Raw genomic sequence first — 17,525 nt, forward strand, 5'->3', positions numbered from 1 at the left:
ATACATAAAAAGTTACAGTTATAACTTGTGTTCACAACATGTATAAACATTCGCAAAAGCTTACCAACTTCAAACAGTGAGTATGTTGTAGAGCCTGTGTTTATCTTACAGCCAAGTTACAGTTTCTCGGATGAGATGCTAGATGGTTTGTTAGAGCTGATATTTAAAGATTAAGGAGCTTGTACATGTATCTGAAATTTGGTTGCAATCTTAGTAAAACCAGCCGTGGATGATATTCATTTACATATGGCATACATGTTGAGAGGACTGTGGTGGGTTTCATTGTATTATTTCTGAGATTTTTCAACAGGACACTGACTATATGTGGAATTTTTCAGAACAATGTTTATTGAAAATCTGCCGCAATACATCAGAACAAAATTTATGCTTCTCTTGTTAACCATTATCCAAAACAGAAGCAATTTAAGATTGACCTGAGTATATACAATTTGATTAAAATTAACTTGATATTTGACACTTCACGTGTTGGAGCTGGTTTCCTCTAATCAAAGCCCTTAAAATCACACCTGAACCATTTGCCATTGCAAAACTGCCACAACAATTGGTCAGGTCACTTCAAATTCCTTTTCTGGCTTTCTTTCTTGATGTGTCTGGATCCCAAACCATGGGTCTGGCAATTTCATTTCATATTCCATCACACATGATAACAGGGTGACTGGCTCACCCAAGTTTTTTTGTATGTGGTCAGCCAGTGATATTTCCTTGTGCTTTTCTTTTAGCTCCTTTGTCATTTTACATGTGCTTTAATTTCCTGTCTAGCAACTTTTCCTCTTTCTGAGTTGTTTTGTGAGATAGAGTGACTATGTGGTCGTTTTGAGTGCAACAATTTGTAATGATTTTAGCGATTATCTCCACATTTGTTTGTTTTAATGAGTGTAAGGGTGCTGATAACCTCACCATTGAGAGCCCATAAGATCCAAACACACACGCACATGTGCGCGCGCGCGCACACACACACACACACACACACATACACACACACACACACACACACACACACACACACCATTGCACAAACCTAATGTGCAGAAGGTTGTAGGCTCGAATCTTGTCAAATTTAGTGATTTTTTAAATGTTAAATCTAATCAAAAGAGTTTACTATTTTTATTCAATTAATTGTTTCAAATGTAATTTTTTATTTCCAATACTTTGCCATGTCATTTTCATTGTCATACTTAGTTTGTTATTTGCTCTTATTTCTCTTCCCATCATTCTTTATTCATTTGGAATCTGCCTGTATCACCTGCAATCGGCTGCCAAGTGTCAACGAGGACTACTTATTGGTTGGTAATGCAGCAGCTCATATAGCCATCGTAAGGATAGGTTCTGGTAACCAATGATAGCAAGAAATTATAGTTTGCTTTTAGTGCTGAAACTGATTCCCCTCCACATTCCCCTTTGAGTTCGCTCATAGAGTTTAGCTTCAGTCATTATGAACAAAGAGGTTGTGATTTTAATTCTGCAGCAAATTGTTGATTCCCATTTTCTCAGATGCATTGCACATCACGAGGTCGTGGTTAGTGTAGGAAATTCAGGGCTTCAAAATGCATCACCAGTTTAGTCATTGATCTCTTAAAATCAGCTGTCAACAAAGCTTCTTGCATTTCCAACATACCGTATGGTGGCCAGTTCCAACATTGCTCCACATTACACATTAACAGCATTTGTAAAGTGATCCACCATGTTTGTGTGTCTCCTACAACCTAGTGGTAGATGGCAGCTGATGTTGCAACACTGTAGTGGTAAGTGACATAAGTCAGCTATTGAGTAATTTTAAATGGACTGTAGTTACAGTAACAGAATGAAGGCTCCAGTCACTGTAGTGATTGAGAAAATAGTTACCATGCCCAAGAAAAAATATGTATTTTTCAGTAAGTATCAATGTGCTATTTACTGATCAAGATATTCTTTGACTGGAAAGGCACAAGATAATGATCTGTTGTCTCAAAGTAAATGAAGAACTTTACAAAACAGCTTGATCCAATTGAAGGTATGTTATGTATGAGAACAGGCCTGAAATGAAGTTTGATATGTCAACATGCATAATTGCTGATGAAAACTTCTTCAGTGGACCACTACGCATTTGCTGTAGTGCATCCACTGTTTTTACTGACTTCTACCCACATTATGTTTCCTGTTTGCTGAACTTTAAACCATTCTGGATGAATGTTGTTACCATGGTGCAGAAGTTATTCAGCAAAATTGGATGAGAGTACTGCTTATTTCTGAAGGGTGGTGCATTTCTGGTAGCATTTGAACAGTCAATGTTACAAAGAGCATAGTAACAATTTCATTTGACTCCCAGTTTGTTGCAAGCCCTTTGATTTGATGTTACTTCAACAGCTTTCATGACAAATTTCACTACTTTTTTATTTCACCAGCTTCTCATTGGGTCCCACAAGTTTCTTTGGGCACAGTCCCTGACATTTTCAATAAAGCAAACTCTGAAGTTGTCACTCTAGCTAATCTGAGACTTGCATATTGGTAGCCAGCTATACTAATGACCATACTAGAGACGCAACTGTCTTGAACATAGTAGATTGCCACTGGAGTGATCATTTTGATTGTTATTATTCATGAAATATTGTAAAGCAAAAATGAAATGTTTATTTAGTATCTCTGCCAGTGGATAGTGAGATGGTTGCAGATGAGCTGGCATGGGTAACACAACAGAATAGTGCAGAACCCTGTCAGAGAGAATGTGTGTGTGTGTGTGTGTGTGTGTGTGTGTGTGTGTGTGTGTGTGTGTGTAACGTTTACCTGCTGGGGGCAATAGGCTTGACTCAGTAATTCTTACATGGACATCAACTACCTGTGAATCCCTGTTTTCCGTGTCCTTACTTAATTCTGTCACTCATGCTGGTCACATTATTTGATCTGTACTCAGAGTGATTCACAAATTGGATTTCATCCCCTCTTCCCAAATTCAAAACCCAGGGTCAAAGTCAAGCTATAGTAGTATTTTATGCCAACGGTGACAGTTTCATGGCATTGTCATGTCTGTGCAGATACAAAAGTGCTGATTTAGAACATTCTTACTTTGAGCACCTATGTCAGTTGATACTGCAGAAGTCTGGTAATCAAATCCATGTGGTGGCAACATGGTTACAGTGTAACCACCACCTCAAGCACCCCAGGCAGCCATATGCAGCGTCAATTGCTGACCTGTATGGTCTCTCACACAAGAGTCATTTTGAATATCCCCAATGTCCTAATTCAGGACATAGTTGTCCATTTAACATCTGGCCATGGGATCCAAACTACGGCATTTGCCTTGTCTAACCTTTCTTTGGCTGAAGTTGCTAAGACTGTGGAATCACAGGAGTCGACAGCAGCAATGAAGGAAATACTGTATGACAATTGGTAGGTGGTCAAGTTAGAAGTGTGTGGTAAACAGACCATGATACCCTGTAGAATGAGCCATGTAACTTTGTCTTCTGCTGAGCCAATGAACGTTGATGCCATTTACAATTCAATTGCAGTTACATCATAGCACTACCCATCTTTGCTTGCATCAGAATTAGTGGTTTCAAGTCAGTCACAGCATCTTAATTCCTGCTAATGGCATTTGTAGAGTTCTTAGTGTTGCCATGATTCTGCATCTTTCCTGCTCCATAGGGAAATTGGTGGTCCAGCCTCAATTGTCATTTGGTGCATATGTGGTGGTATTGCCCACATGTATATGCATGTGTGGGGTATGCAACAAGGTAGGTCATTGGCGACGATTTGTGACAGTTGATAAGATATGGGATGGTAATTAGAGTCCCTGGTGCTCCCCCTCAACTGGGAGGCTGTCTCACAAGCATCACACCAGCATATTCTGATTATGTTGGTAGTGAGTGGGTGATCAATCAAGTTTCAGGCAGATATGGGAGCAATGATCTAAGCCTACAGCTATATCTATACCTTACATACTGCCATTGAAATGCATTGCAGAGGTTATCTCCCATTGTACCAATTATTCGGGTTTAGTCCTGTACGTATGACACATGAGAAGAATGATTTTTTTACATGTCTCTTCATGTGATGTAATTAGTCTAACCTTCTCCTCATGATCCCTATGTGAGTGATACATAGAGGGTTATAGCATATTCCTTGAGACATCATTTATAGTTAGTTCTTCAAACTTTGTAAGTAGTCTTTCTTGGGATGGTTTACATCTGTCTTCAGGAGTCTGCCAGTTAAGTTTCTTCAGCATCTCTGTGACACTCTCCCACAGTTCAAACTTCAAACCTGTGGCCATTTGTCATCTGAAGCCAATATTCATCCTTAAAAGCTCTGTGTGTGCTGCAATCTGTATATTTATAATTTATGGCAATATAATGATTTTTCCCTCTTAAAGCTAAAAGTCATGATATTTGTCTCCTCTATGTTCATTGCCTTGTGATATATGATAGCCTATATGATAACCTTGGAAGAGACAGCCATGGCAAAACTCTTCCATCTGCTGAACAAGATATACGAGACAGGTGAAATACCCACAGACTTTAAGAAGAATATAATAATCCCAATTCCAAAGAAAGCAGTTGGTGGCAGGTGTGAAAATTACCAAACTGTCAGTTTAATAAGCCATGGCTGCAAAATACTAACATGATTTTTTTACAGAAGAATGGAAAGACCAGTAGAAGCTGACCTTGGCAAACGTCAGTTTGAATTCCAGAAAAATGCAGGAACATGTAAGGCAATGCTGACCCTACGACCTCTCATAGAAGATAGGTTAAGGAAAGGCAAACCAATGTTTATAGCATTTTGTAGACTTAGAGAAAGCTTTTGATAATGTTGACTGCAAAACTCTGTTTCAAATTCTAAAGGTGGCAGGGGTAAAATACAGGCAGTGAAAGGCTATTTACAATTTGTACAGATACCAGATACCAGTAATAAGAATGGAGGGGCATGAAAGGGAAGCAGTGGTTGAAAAGGAATTGAGACAGGGTTGTAGCCTATCCCCAATGTTATTCAGTCTGTATATCAGGCAAGCAGTAAAGTAAACAAAAGAAACATTTGGAGTAGGAATTAAAGTCCAGAGAAAAGAAATAAAAACTCTGAGGTTTGAAGTTTGCCAATGACATTGTAATTCTGTCAGAGGCAACAAAGGACTTGGAAGAGCAGAGATTAGATTAGATTAGTTTTTCATTCGATATATCCATGCTGAGGAGATCCTTGGGGATGTGGAACATGTCAACCTTTTTTTTTTCAGCTGAAATAACAATACTAATAGTATGAATATATACAATACATCATTTGTTTCTATTAAAAAATTCGTCAATGGAGTAGAAGGAGTTGGCCACTAGTAAGCCTTTCAGCCTCCTTTTAAATTGATCTTTATTTGTAACTAAATTTTTTATGTTTGCTGGCAAATTATTGAAGTTGAGTGTTCCTGAGTAGTGGACACCTTTTTGAACTAAAGTAAGTGCTTTTAAGTCTTTGTGCAGATCATTTTTGTTCCTGGTATTGTATGTATGAACTGAGCTGTTTGTTGGAAAAAGAGATATATTATTTAGGACAAATTTCATTAAGGAGTAAATATACTGAGAGGCAGTGGTTAGTATACCCAGTTCTTTGAAGAGGTTTCTACATGACATCCGTGAATTTACTCCACGTATTACATGCTTTTGGACTCTGAAAACTTTTGTTTGACTTGAAGAGTTACCCCAAAATATACCATATGACATGGAATGAAAGTAGGCAAAGTATGCAAACTTTTTAATTTTTATGTCGCCTATGTCTGCACACTCGAATTGCAAATACAGATTTGTTAAGGCGTTTCTGCAGTCCCAGGAATTTAAGACTGTCAACCTCTTCTATCTGCTCTTCTTCATACTTTATGCATATACTGGGTGGAAACCTCTTACAGGTTCTGAATTGCATGTAGTGAGTCTTTTCAAAGTTTAATGTCAATGAGTTGGCTTTAAACCATTTATTAATATCCATGAAAATATCATTAGCAGATCTTTCTAGAACTACACTTGACATACTATTTATTGCAATACTTGTGTCATCTGCAAACAAAACGAACTCTGCTTCTGGCAGTGTAACTGATGAGAGATCATTAATGTACACAAGAAAAATCAATGGCCCTAAGATGGATCCTTGTGGGACACCACATGTAATTTCTTCCAATTCTGATGATGACTGATGACTTAATTCACTAGTCCCTTGTACTGACACCCTTTGTTTCCTGTTAGTTAGGTATGCCTTGAACAATTTTGCTGCACTGCCCGTGACACCATAGAATTCTAATTTATTTAAAAGGATGTTGTGGTTCACACAATCAAATGCCTTTGACAAATCACAGAAAATACCTGCTGCTTGTAATTTGTTATTTAATGAATTAAGTACATTTTCACTGTAGGTATAAATAGACTTCTTGATATCAGAACCCTTCAGAAATCCAAACTGTGTTCTTGATAATATTTTATATGTGGTCAGATGGTTGAGAAGCTGCCTGTACATTACTTTTTCTAAAATTTTTGAGAATGCTGGAAAAAGTGAAATCGGTCTGTAGTTTGATGGTATCTCTTTATCCCCTTTCTTGAATAGAGTAGTTGAACGGAATGGACAGTATCTTGAAAGGAGGTTATAAGATGAACATCAACAAAAGCAAAACGAGGATAATGGAATGTAGTTGAATTAAATCAGGTGATGCTGAGGGAGTTTGATTAGGAAATGAGACACTTAAAGTAGTAAACAATTTTACCATATGGGAAGTAAAATAACTGATGATGGTCAAAGTAGGGAGGATATAAAATGTTAACATCGAGTATAGATTCATCGAGTATAGATTCATCAAGTATAGATTTAAGTGTCAGGAAGTCCGAAAGTGTTTGTATGGAGTGTAGCCATGTGTGGAAGTGAAATACGATCAATAAACAGTTTAGACAAGAAGAGAACAGAAGCTTTTGACATGTGTGGCTGCAGAAGGATCCTGAAGATTAAATGGGTGGGTCACATAACTATTAAGGAGGTAATGAACAGAATTGAGGAGAAGAGAAATTTTCGGTACAACCTCACTAGAAGAAGGGATCAGTTGGTAGGACACGTTCTGAGGTATCAAAGGATCACCAATTTAGTACTGGAGGAAATTGTGAGGGGTAAAAATCATAGAGGGAGACCAAGAGATGAACAGAGTAAGGAGATTCAGAGGGGTGTAGGTTCCAGTAGTTACTCAGAGATGAAGAGGCTTGCACAGGATAGAGTAACATGGAGAGCTGCATCAAATCAGTTTTTGGACTGAAGATTGCAACAACAACATATTTTCATTATTACTTTATTACATACTAACCACTTGTATACATCCTTTACTGTTTCATTTGTCTTCTCAACTAGGATTTCTGGTGTTTTATCAATAAATTTAATGTTGCTGTCAACAGAAAAAAACAATTTCACTCCATATATGATACTGTCTGGAAAGTCATTGAAGTATACTAAAAAGAAAATTAGTCCTATAAATTTTCCCCTGAGGAATACCTATGTAACCATGATAATCGTTTCACAAAAAAATTTGCATCATATTTAGTGTGAGCTACCCTTTGCACCTTATTTTCCATGTTTGACTGGACCCACTGATTAACTGTTCCTCTTATACCTAATGTTTCTAGCTTATTTACTACTATCTTGTGGCTGACAGTGCCAAAAGCCTCGGACAAGTCTAGAAATATGCCCACAACACTGTTATTCTTGTTGAGAGCTTCAGGTACCACTTTCACAAACGCAACTACACCCAATACTGTGCTTCAGTTACCTCAGAAGCCAAACTGTTCTTTATCCAAAAGGTTGTGGTTATTCAGTTAACTCATTAATGCAGAAATGCCTAAACTGAAACATTTATTTTGCTTGTTAATGTAGTTGGTATGCTGTCTATGCATGCCTTCAGAATAATGAATGGTACCACAATAGGCCTGCTGACTTCTTCTATTTTAGTTTTTGTATCATCTTCCCACATTACTGTGCTGTCTATGTAATTTGTTCTGGGTACCTGTTTGAGGGAAATTTTGTGTAGCTTCTCTGCAACACCAGAAAAATAGTTGTTGACAAAATTTACTAGCTTTACATTTACAAAATTTTCTGATTATATTTTTCTGTCTTTGATAAATTATTATATATTCTGAACATTGCCAATATAACATTAAGAGAATGCTCATCTTAGTATTTGTAAATGGAATATTAATTTTTAATTTTAAAACTGAGATCAATTCTAAGTTTTAAAATTAGTTCTAGTTTAAAAACAGTGTAAATGCATCATTTTTGTGCAAGCTTGGAACTATGAGTAGTCCAGATCAGACCAACTGTGTTCTGACCAGCAGTTTGATCAAGTCAACAATTGTTGCCAGGATCTGAACAAAGGCTCTTCATAGCTACCATGCTGTTGGTTAAAGATTTCACAGTGATATAATTTCCACAGTGTTTATACCAATGTTTTTGCATTTTTGTATGATATTACATTTAGATCAGTATCAGTAGTGTTCACAAGAGATTGATAACATACTTTGCTGTATATGAAAATTTAAGACAGTATAGTGTTTATACCAATGTTTTTGCATTTTTGTATGATATTACATTTAGATCAGTATCAGTAGTGTTCACAAGAGATTGATAACATACTTTGCTGTATATGAAAATTTAAGACACTATGAACAGATTATAGAACATCTTGGAGCAAGGGGATACCATATCGCTTTCAGTTTTTGTATTCTGTTAAATCTCAAATTAAGGGAAATATCTTTAAACATTTTTTTTTCAATTATAGTGGAAGGCAGTGCTGAAGTATTTCATCTTGTTCTGATAAATACAGGACTGCACTCACCTCTGCTTATGAGTAAACAAAATTAAGAGCTTTATCGGCCAGCAATTGCTATGACTTCAGACACTGTAGAATGAAGCAAATATGTACTAAAATGCTTACTGGATCTCTGAAAGTTACTTTTCTGTGCCCTTCATTTTTGTGATTTTTGAATTTTATACTAATATGTGTCACTGCTTTGATATGTATTCACAGTTATTCATGATCACACTACGTGTAGCACCATAATCTTATGCTTAAGCTATCTAGAAAGAAACCAAAAAGTGGTTTAAAAACAAGAAATATAATACTGTATGTTTTCCCATTTCTTTAGATAAAATTGAAACAAACTGAAAGTTAAAGTCTTTGGAATTTTTCAACACTTGTAAACCTGTTATAACTTAATACGCAGCTGTGTTTCTAGAAGTGTTTGAGGCTAATTTGTTACTTTTCTTTAGTTCTGAGTGTTCCATGGAAAGTTATGGAGGAATGCTGAATCTAGGAGTAAAGGTGACAACTGACCAAAAGTAAAGGTGTTGAGTTATCAACAGGCCGACAGACAAGACTGAAAACTTCGATAGCTTTCAAAGTTCTCATTTTTTGAACCCGAGTACACATATGTAGCTCAAACATGATTTATCTGAAACCTAGAGAAGCTTCAGTCTTCTTTGTGTGCCTGCCAATGACTCAGTGCCTCTACTATTTGCTGAGTTGTTCTTTAAGTCTAATATATTGTCTCAAATATTGGTTTCATTTATCTGATTCTGCATTTAGTTACTACAATTTCCAATGCTGTTTGTTTTTACCAACCTAGTATGTGCCTGTTTCAGGACACACTAGAGTTGTGCAGCTCCTTTTGAACAGAGGAGCTCTGCTTCAGAGGGACCACAATGGCCGCAGTCCACTTCACCTTGCGTCAATGAGTGGATACACACAGACTATGGAGTTACTCCATTCTGTACACTCTCACCTCTTAGATCAGCCAGATAAAGATGGGGTACGTCCACAGTTATAAATTGAGTGCATATTCAGTTTATTCCTGGCTTACAAATAATAGTAAATTGTTTTATTGTCTCTAGAACACTGCTCTTCATCTAGCCACAATGGAAAATAAACCCAATGCCATTGCACTTCTGTTGTCAATGGGATGCAAGCTACTGTATAACTCAATGGACATGAGTGCCATAGATTATGCCATATACTACAAATTCCCTGAGGCAGCATTGGCTATGGTAACACACGAAGAACGGTAATTATCATAATAGCCTGAAAATAACTTTAGTGCCATACAGTTATTTGGACATGAATTAAAAATTAAAGGCCAGATATTTTTCATAATGTATTTTAATTACTGAAAACTTTCATTTCATTTTATTATTAGGTTTATCACATTTTGTTACAGTGCTAGCGAAGTAATGGCTCTCAAATCTGACAAACATCCATGTGTCATACTTGCTCTAATTGCTTCAATGCCAAAAGTCTTTGAGGCAGTACAAGATAAGTGCATTACAAAAGCTAATTGCAAGAAAGACTCAAAATCATTTTATGTAAGTATAAAAACATTCCTAATTATCATAAATTGTAGAAAATATAAAAATTCCAAAGAAACTTTGTACAATAATTTAGCATATGAGTTTGTTAATATAGCATAGATTTTACTAACAAGGTTAAAAATTTAATGTAGCCCTATGCAGTTCCATCTTCATTTTGATGGTTATCAGTTAATGTTCTGCAGCCATGGTGAAATTATTCTTTCACATTTAACTCTGATGTCAGACCAAAGTCTACAAAGCCAATGCTGTCCTTCAAAAATTCCAGTGTGTTATTAGTACTGTTTTTATCTTGTACATATTTTATCTTCAGCAAAGGCTTTCTGCAAACTACTGATATGCTAATGGCAGATTTCTCCATTCAGTCTGAGGAAAACTTAATTCTTGTTATCAGGTTTTTGAGTGAATTATTCCAGCATCTGATTCATATTTTACTTGATCTCAGCATTGTTCAGAGCTTGTAACAGGCTATTCCAGTAAATCCATATGATTTTCTTTGAACTGTGAAGCATTCTCCTTGTTTTCTGGAGAGAAGCATTATCATGGCAGTACAGGATATGTCTGTTTCCATTCTGTTCTCACAATGAGGAAGGCGTTACTGTAAGCATTATATTTTGATAAACACAGGGTTGCCACAAGTTCTGGAAATCAGGGAATATCAGGAGATTTCATACAAGTTAGAGAAATCAGGGAAATTTAAAAAAAAGCATTGGAAAATCTTGTTTTTGGCTCAGTGGATGAGATAGTTGTTTATGAAGACACACTGCTTCATTGCTGGCTGGGCACAGTTGAGTAGCTGCTGGATGTCATGCACCCACTCCCTAGTTCATCCTTCCTACTGTTTCTCCACTTCCCTCATCTTGCAGTCAGTGCCACGATGCCAAGTAGCTGCTGATGAGAGCAACAGGGAAGCATGGCAAGTGGTCTGTTTGGATTTCAGAGTATTTGCACAAGTTAACTGTTGCACAGGTTGATCATCGTGGTCTCAGTTCATCGAAACACTATATAAAACTCATGAAGATGTTGAAGTACCCAAAAGATCCTCTACTGCCAGATAAAATATCTTTTTTGACTGTTGTTTTGGGTTAGGTGATGCTCTTTTTGAGGGAATTCCAATGTTAGGTCCCCATGGCACCTTTCCTGTACATTGCTTTGTTTTCTGTTCTTACTGATGTGATATTCATAATAGTAATGCCTGCTGCAAAATCAGTGTGTGATATAAAACTTCATAATGAAGCTAGTCTTATTCCTGCCAAAGAAACTAATTTAGGTTATGCTGTACAATCTGAACTGAGGAATGTAAAATTGCCTGCCAAATATATTTTAACATTCAGGATTCAGTGCAGGGACTTTCTGACCCAATTGTGCTCAAAGCTCCTTCTAAAGTTACCTCTGAAGTATAGTGTTTGTAGATATATAATCTTGTGAGATTCAGTTGTGATAAATAGCAGCCTAAGAAAAAGTTTGCATAGAATCTCAAATACCTTGCACAAATTCTCTTCACAGAATTTCATTGAGAGCTAAGGACTGTGGTACAGTTGAAAAAGAATTCATGCAACTTCTTCGTCAGAAGGATTTTTGGAGCTCTTTACAAGCTGCAACATAAATGAGATAGGAATTTATCACTTTTGGAGAGCGTGGTGATACCACAATGTCGCATTTGTATAGCTTTCTTCAAAAAGTTCTCATAATGAGCCAGGCCAAGCCTTCGTAGATGAAGGTTTTTCCATTAACAGAAAATGTGTGATAGTCAACCAAGAAACCAAGTCATTGGTAGCCATACATTAAGTATATAATGGCCTAAAAATGGCTGATGATGTATTTAAGAGTGACGTTAACAAGAGAATGATTCTGGATTATCGCAATGCTCAAGATTGGTATGGTGAGGCTTTAAAGGAGAAGCAATGACTAGAAGATGAAGAATTTGAGAGCGATAGAATATTGCAATGCTCAAGATTGGTATGGTGAGGCTTTGAAGCAGAAGCAATGTCTAGAAGATGAATAATTTGAGAGAGCTAGATGGAAGAGGTTCATTGTCCAGCATGTTGATGAACTTAAGGTCAAAAACTCATGGATACTGGCCAAGAGGGCCACTGAACTGAGTGGAATTGATGAAGAGAGCACTTCTCTCAGAAAGAAGTTTTGACTGGTTTTGATTGATTGATTTTAATTGTTTACTTGACTTTTTATTGTTTTACAAAATGCTGAGTATTATTTGGCACAGGAAACGTCATTATACATACTCTAGTATTGTCATTCTTATTTTTGAAACTTTAATGCTATGTTATACAACATATTCCTTTTATATTTCTTGCCAATCTGATACATTAGCTCACATGGAAAGTTCACAAATCCTATATGGGAGAAAGAGCAAATACTTGCTGTTAATTCAAAATTCGATTTAACTCATTAGTTGACACAGAAGTCTTTTAACTAAAAACAGCTTTTATTTATACAGTTTACCTGTTTATTTACCCTCAAGATCATAAATCCTGTAAAGGAGACATAACTTACTATTCACTGAAAACAATCAATTATTGATAAAATTATTTAATTGTTTATATAAAATATCTACTCACCAAGTGTTGGCAGACCACATACATAAATGACTGCTGTGTTCTTTTCTCCTCATCTCATACAGTAGGTCTCCCCTGACCCGTGGTTCTGGGTGACTTTCCCAAAATCTACCCCTTTTCCCAGACCTCTCCAGTCCTTTTCCTTCACCCTTCTTCCTTCCCCTTCAAACCTTCTGCCTGAAGGAGCCACTGGCACCAAAAGCTCGCCAGTCACAACAGTCTTTTTTGTGTGTGTTCTGCCACTGCTTGCTGAGTAGATTTTTTATCTATCCAATTAAATAATTTTGCTGTTCATTGAAAATTAGAGTTAAAAACATGTTCAGGAATACCAAAGTCTATATTTTTTATCAACTTACATGTTTACTTACCCTTCATATCGCAAAATTTGTCAGGGAAAAATGATAAAACTGTGATTGGAAATCAGGGAATTTCACTTTGGGTAACTTGTGGCAACCCAGAAACACCTTTGTTCATTTATCCATTGGCCAAAACTATGGGTCCTAGCTGAAATCAGAGGAAAACAGCTTCATGTCATCACACCATCTCTATCAAATTTCACTGTTGTCAATACAGACTCAGTTAAAAACTGTCAGGTCCACAAACACTCATCTGAGTGCTACTTCATGTAACTCGATAAAAATTCCGAAAAACTCTTCTTCCATTTGTCCACAGACAAGTACAGTGTTGTTTACAACAACCAAATCAATACTAAACAGATATTGCAGCAATCAGTTGGTTCTGGGCAGCAACAAGACAATGAAACTTGAGTCTTATTGCCTCTCAGTGTGTCGTTCCAGAGGACCAATGACCTTGGTAACTGAGCTATAACATATGTCCTCTTCAACAGTTGACAAGAATGTCTGATGATCAGCTTCTACAGAACAGAAAGTTTAAATCCCTCTGAGTTAATTTGGTAGAGAGCACTTAATGGTTCCCACAACCTTCATTTCCACAATAACATTGTTAACAGTGGACCTAGCATGTACAACTTACGTGAACTCTTTCTTCCTGTGATTTATTCTAACAAAATCATCTATGATGTTAATGTAAGATGGCTGCACTTATGCATCAACTAATATGACACAGAGTGCATTATCTTAAGAGTTTAAAGCTTTTGGCCACATTCTTCATACTAATTTTGTCACTCATCACTGGCTTCTACATACAAATGGAATGCACTCAATTTCATCGTGAAGTTTTCTTATCTTCTCCATAAGGTTGTGGATCCAGATCTTTGACTTTCAAAAGACAAACATTGACCTCCATATGGGATAGTGCACACCCTATAGTGACTGACATGTTCATTCTAAAATTGACGATGTGACTAAATATGGTTTCATATATGGAGAAGAGAATTAGAAGAGCTCACTTCTAATAATTCTTAAGTCTGTATCTAATGTGGTAGTAATGCACAGAAATTATTGTAGTGTAATATTGGTTTAACAGAATAAAATATGAATGCATTCATGAGTTAGATAAAATAATATGAACGCCAACCTAATATGGTCCAGGTCTACTTTTGATATCCAAAAGAGTCTGATTCATTGTGGGGATCCATGAGTATAAATCATTTATGTTGATAATACAATACTTTGAAAGATTTTGGAGGAAGGTAGTAGACCTGTAAATGTTTTTCCAATACTTGCCAGTTGGTAGTCCAGGTATTGTGTTCACTGCACAACTTGAAGTAACTGTAATTCTTTTCTGCTGCTTGTTTCATACAGTTTGACATTTACAGAGAAGTGAGTATGGACCTTATCACCTTGAGTGTTGCAGTGGTTTTTCAAGATATTATCAGTTAGCTATTCTTTCAATATGATAACAAAATCTGCTGTAAACTGCAGTATGACCATTCAAACCATTATAGAAGATCGACCATGCTCACAGTTAATAAATGACATTCTGAACTGTATGTTTACACTATTCTTCATATGTAAATACAGTGTTCTGCAAAACTTACAGACAGAATAGGTAAAGCAACATGACATTTTAACAACTCAACAGAAAGAATGAAAGTGTGGAAGCATGTTGCCAGAGGTCTCCCTCCTGTGCACAGAAAGATAGATGTCAAATGGCCTGAGGTCAGTGTGACTATGGTGTTCAGCAGCTGCAGAATAATTCAGAAAGGATAAAAGTCAGTTGTCAGCTGCACAAGAAAAGCTTTACTTGGTTCACTTTATCAGTTTCAACTGTTTAAACTGTCATCTTCAGAAGTAAATAGGTTCAAACCATTGGTAAGCCAATGTCAAAGTAAGAATTGGATGATATTCTCTCTCTCCCTCCCTCTCTTTCTGTGTGTGTGTGTGTGTGTGTGTGTGTGTGTGTGTGTGTGTGTGTGTGTGTGTGAAAAACAAATGTGCAAAGATTGAACAGTAGAACTAACACAGGTTTTTTAAAACAGGTGTAAAAGAGTTAAGCTTAAGAGCTACAACATACATTTGCTACAGAATCAATAAAACAGAGTGACATTGCTAAAAATATGTAATATATTATGCAGTCAAAGCAGCCTTGTTCACAGATTTTAAAGTAATTGTCTATACAAAATGTTCTGATGCTGTTTATGTAACATAGACCTTTTACTCCCTGACGATGTCTTCTTGGTATAACCATGAACTACTAATTATTTTTAATGTGTAATTGTCACTAGCTGACTTTCTAACACTTACTGAGGTTTATTAGCTCCCCATATATCAAGTTTTACTTAGCATCTAGATATGCTACATGCATGTTTCCACTCAGCAATTCAACTTGTAAACCACACTGTGGTCTGTCACAAGCATTTGACTTGGCGGTGTCCACTTCCTTCCATCAAAGCCAGACCGCAGCTCACTTACTTGTGTTTCCTGCTAACATGCATCCAGCGGCTGACCTTGTCTCTAGTATACTGAACAGTTCCATGTATCACCAATATTCCAGTGGCTCATGGTGCCACCATAAAATGATAATAAAATATGAATAGTTTACCTTCCTTTATTTATTCTTCTACACGGTAATGATGTTATTTTTATATGTCTGTTTGCTTAACACTTGGTTCACAGTTTATTGCCTTTTTTAAATCATTTTATATTGATTTATAACGTTTAATACATACTTGCACTTCAACTGTCGTGTTATTTACTACAGTTTGTATGCACACTAGTGTTCCCACTTTATATAAAAACAAAGATGATGTGATGATGTGACTTACCAAACGAAAGCGCTGGTAGGTCGATAGACACACAAACATACACACAAAATTCAAGCTTTCGCAACAAATGGTTGCTTCGTCAGGAAAGAGGGAAGGAGTGGGAAAGACGAAAGGATGTGGGTTTTAAGGGAGAGGGTAAGGAGTCATCCCAATCCCGGGAGCGGAAAGACTTACCTTAGGGGGACAAAAGGACCGGTATACACTCGCACACACACACAAATCCATCCACACATATACAGACACAAGCAGACATATTCAAAGACACAGAGTTTGGGCAGAGATGTCAGTCGAGGCGGAAGTGCAGAGGCAAAGATGTTGTTGAATGACAGGTGAGGTATGAGTGGCGGCAACTTGAAATTAGCGGAGATTGAGGCCTGGTGGCTAACGGGAAGAGAGGATATATTGAAGAGCAAGTTCCCATCTCCGGAGTTCAGATAGGTTGGTGTTAGTGGGAAGTATCCAGATAACCCGGACGGTGTAACACTGTGCCAAGATGTGCTGGCCGTGCACCAAGGCATGTTTAGCGACAGGGTGGTCTTCATTACCAACAAACACTGTCTGCCTGTGTCCATTCATGCGAATGGACAGTTTGTTGCTGGTCATTCCCACATAGAATGCATCACAGTGTAGGCAAGTCAGTTGGTAAATCACGTGGGTGCTTTCACACGTGGCTCTGCCTTCGATTGTGTACACCTTCTGGGTTACAGGACTGGAGTAGGTGGTGGTGGGAGGGTGCATGGGACAGGTTTTACACCGGGGGTGGTTACAAGGGTAGGAGCCAGAGGGTAGGGAAGGTGGTTTGGGGATTTCATAGGGATGAACTAACAGGTTATGAAGGTTAGGTGGACGGCGGAAAGACACTCTTGGTGGAGTGGGGAGGATTTCATGAAGGATGGATCTCATTTCAGGGCAGGATTTGAAGAAGTCGTATCCCTGCTGGAGAGCCACATTCAGAGTCTGGTCCAGTCCCAGAAAGTATCCTGTCACAAGTGGGGCACTTTTGTGGTTCTTCTGTGGGAGGTTCTGGGTTTGAGGGGATGAGGAAGTGGCTCTGGTTATTTGCTTCTGTACCAGGTCGGGAGGGTAGTTGCGGGATGCGAAAGCTGTTGTCAGGTTGTTGGCGTAATGGTGCAGGGATTCCAGACTGGAGCAGATTCGTTTGCCACGAAGACCTAGGCTGTAGGGAAGGGACCGTTTGATGTGGAATGGGTGGCAGCTGTCATAATTGAGGTACTGTTGCTTGTTGGTGGGTTTGATGTGGACGGACGTGTGAAGCTGGCTTTTGGACAGATGGAGGTCAACGTCAAAGAAAGTAGCATGGGATTTGGAGTAGGACCAGGTGAATCTGATGGAACCAAAGGAGTTGAGGTTGGAGAGCAAATTCTGGAGTTCTTCTTCACTGTGAGTCCAGA

At 37.6% G+C, this 17,525-nt stretch overlaps 1 protein-coding gene across 1 annotated transcript in view; it reads left to right on the plus strand.

Moving 5' to 3' along the window:
- LOC124774919 (transient receptor potential cation channel subfamily A member 1) overlaps window positions 1–17,525 on the plus strand; it is a 208,005-nt gene that overhangs the window by 89,895 nt on the left and 100,585 nt on the right. The window contains exons 10-12 of the mRNA XM_047249599.1: window positions 9,631–9,797; window positions 9,880–10,049; window positions 10,203–10,347. Of these exons, the coding sequence (XP_047105555.1) occupies window positions 9,631–9,797; window positions 9,880–10,049; window positions 10,203–10,347 (482 nt within the window). The remainder of the gene's footprint in view (window positions 1–9,630; window positions 9,798–9,879; window positions 10,050–10,202; window positions 10,348–17,525) is intronic.

Source organism: Schistocerca piceifrons, chromosome 1, assembly GCF_021461385.2.
Source record: "Schistocerca piceifrons isolate TAMUIC-IGC-003096 chromosome 1, iqSchPice1.1, whole genome shotgun sequence".
Lineage (NCBI taxonomy): Eukaryota > Metazoa > Arthropoda > Insecta > Orthoptera > Acrididae > Schistocerca > Schistocerca piceifrons.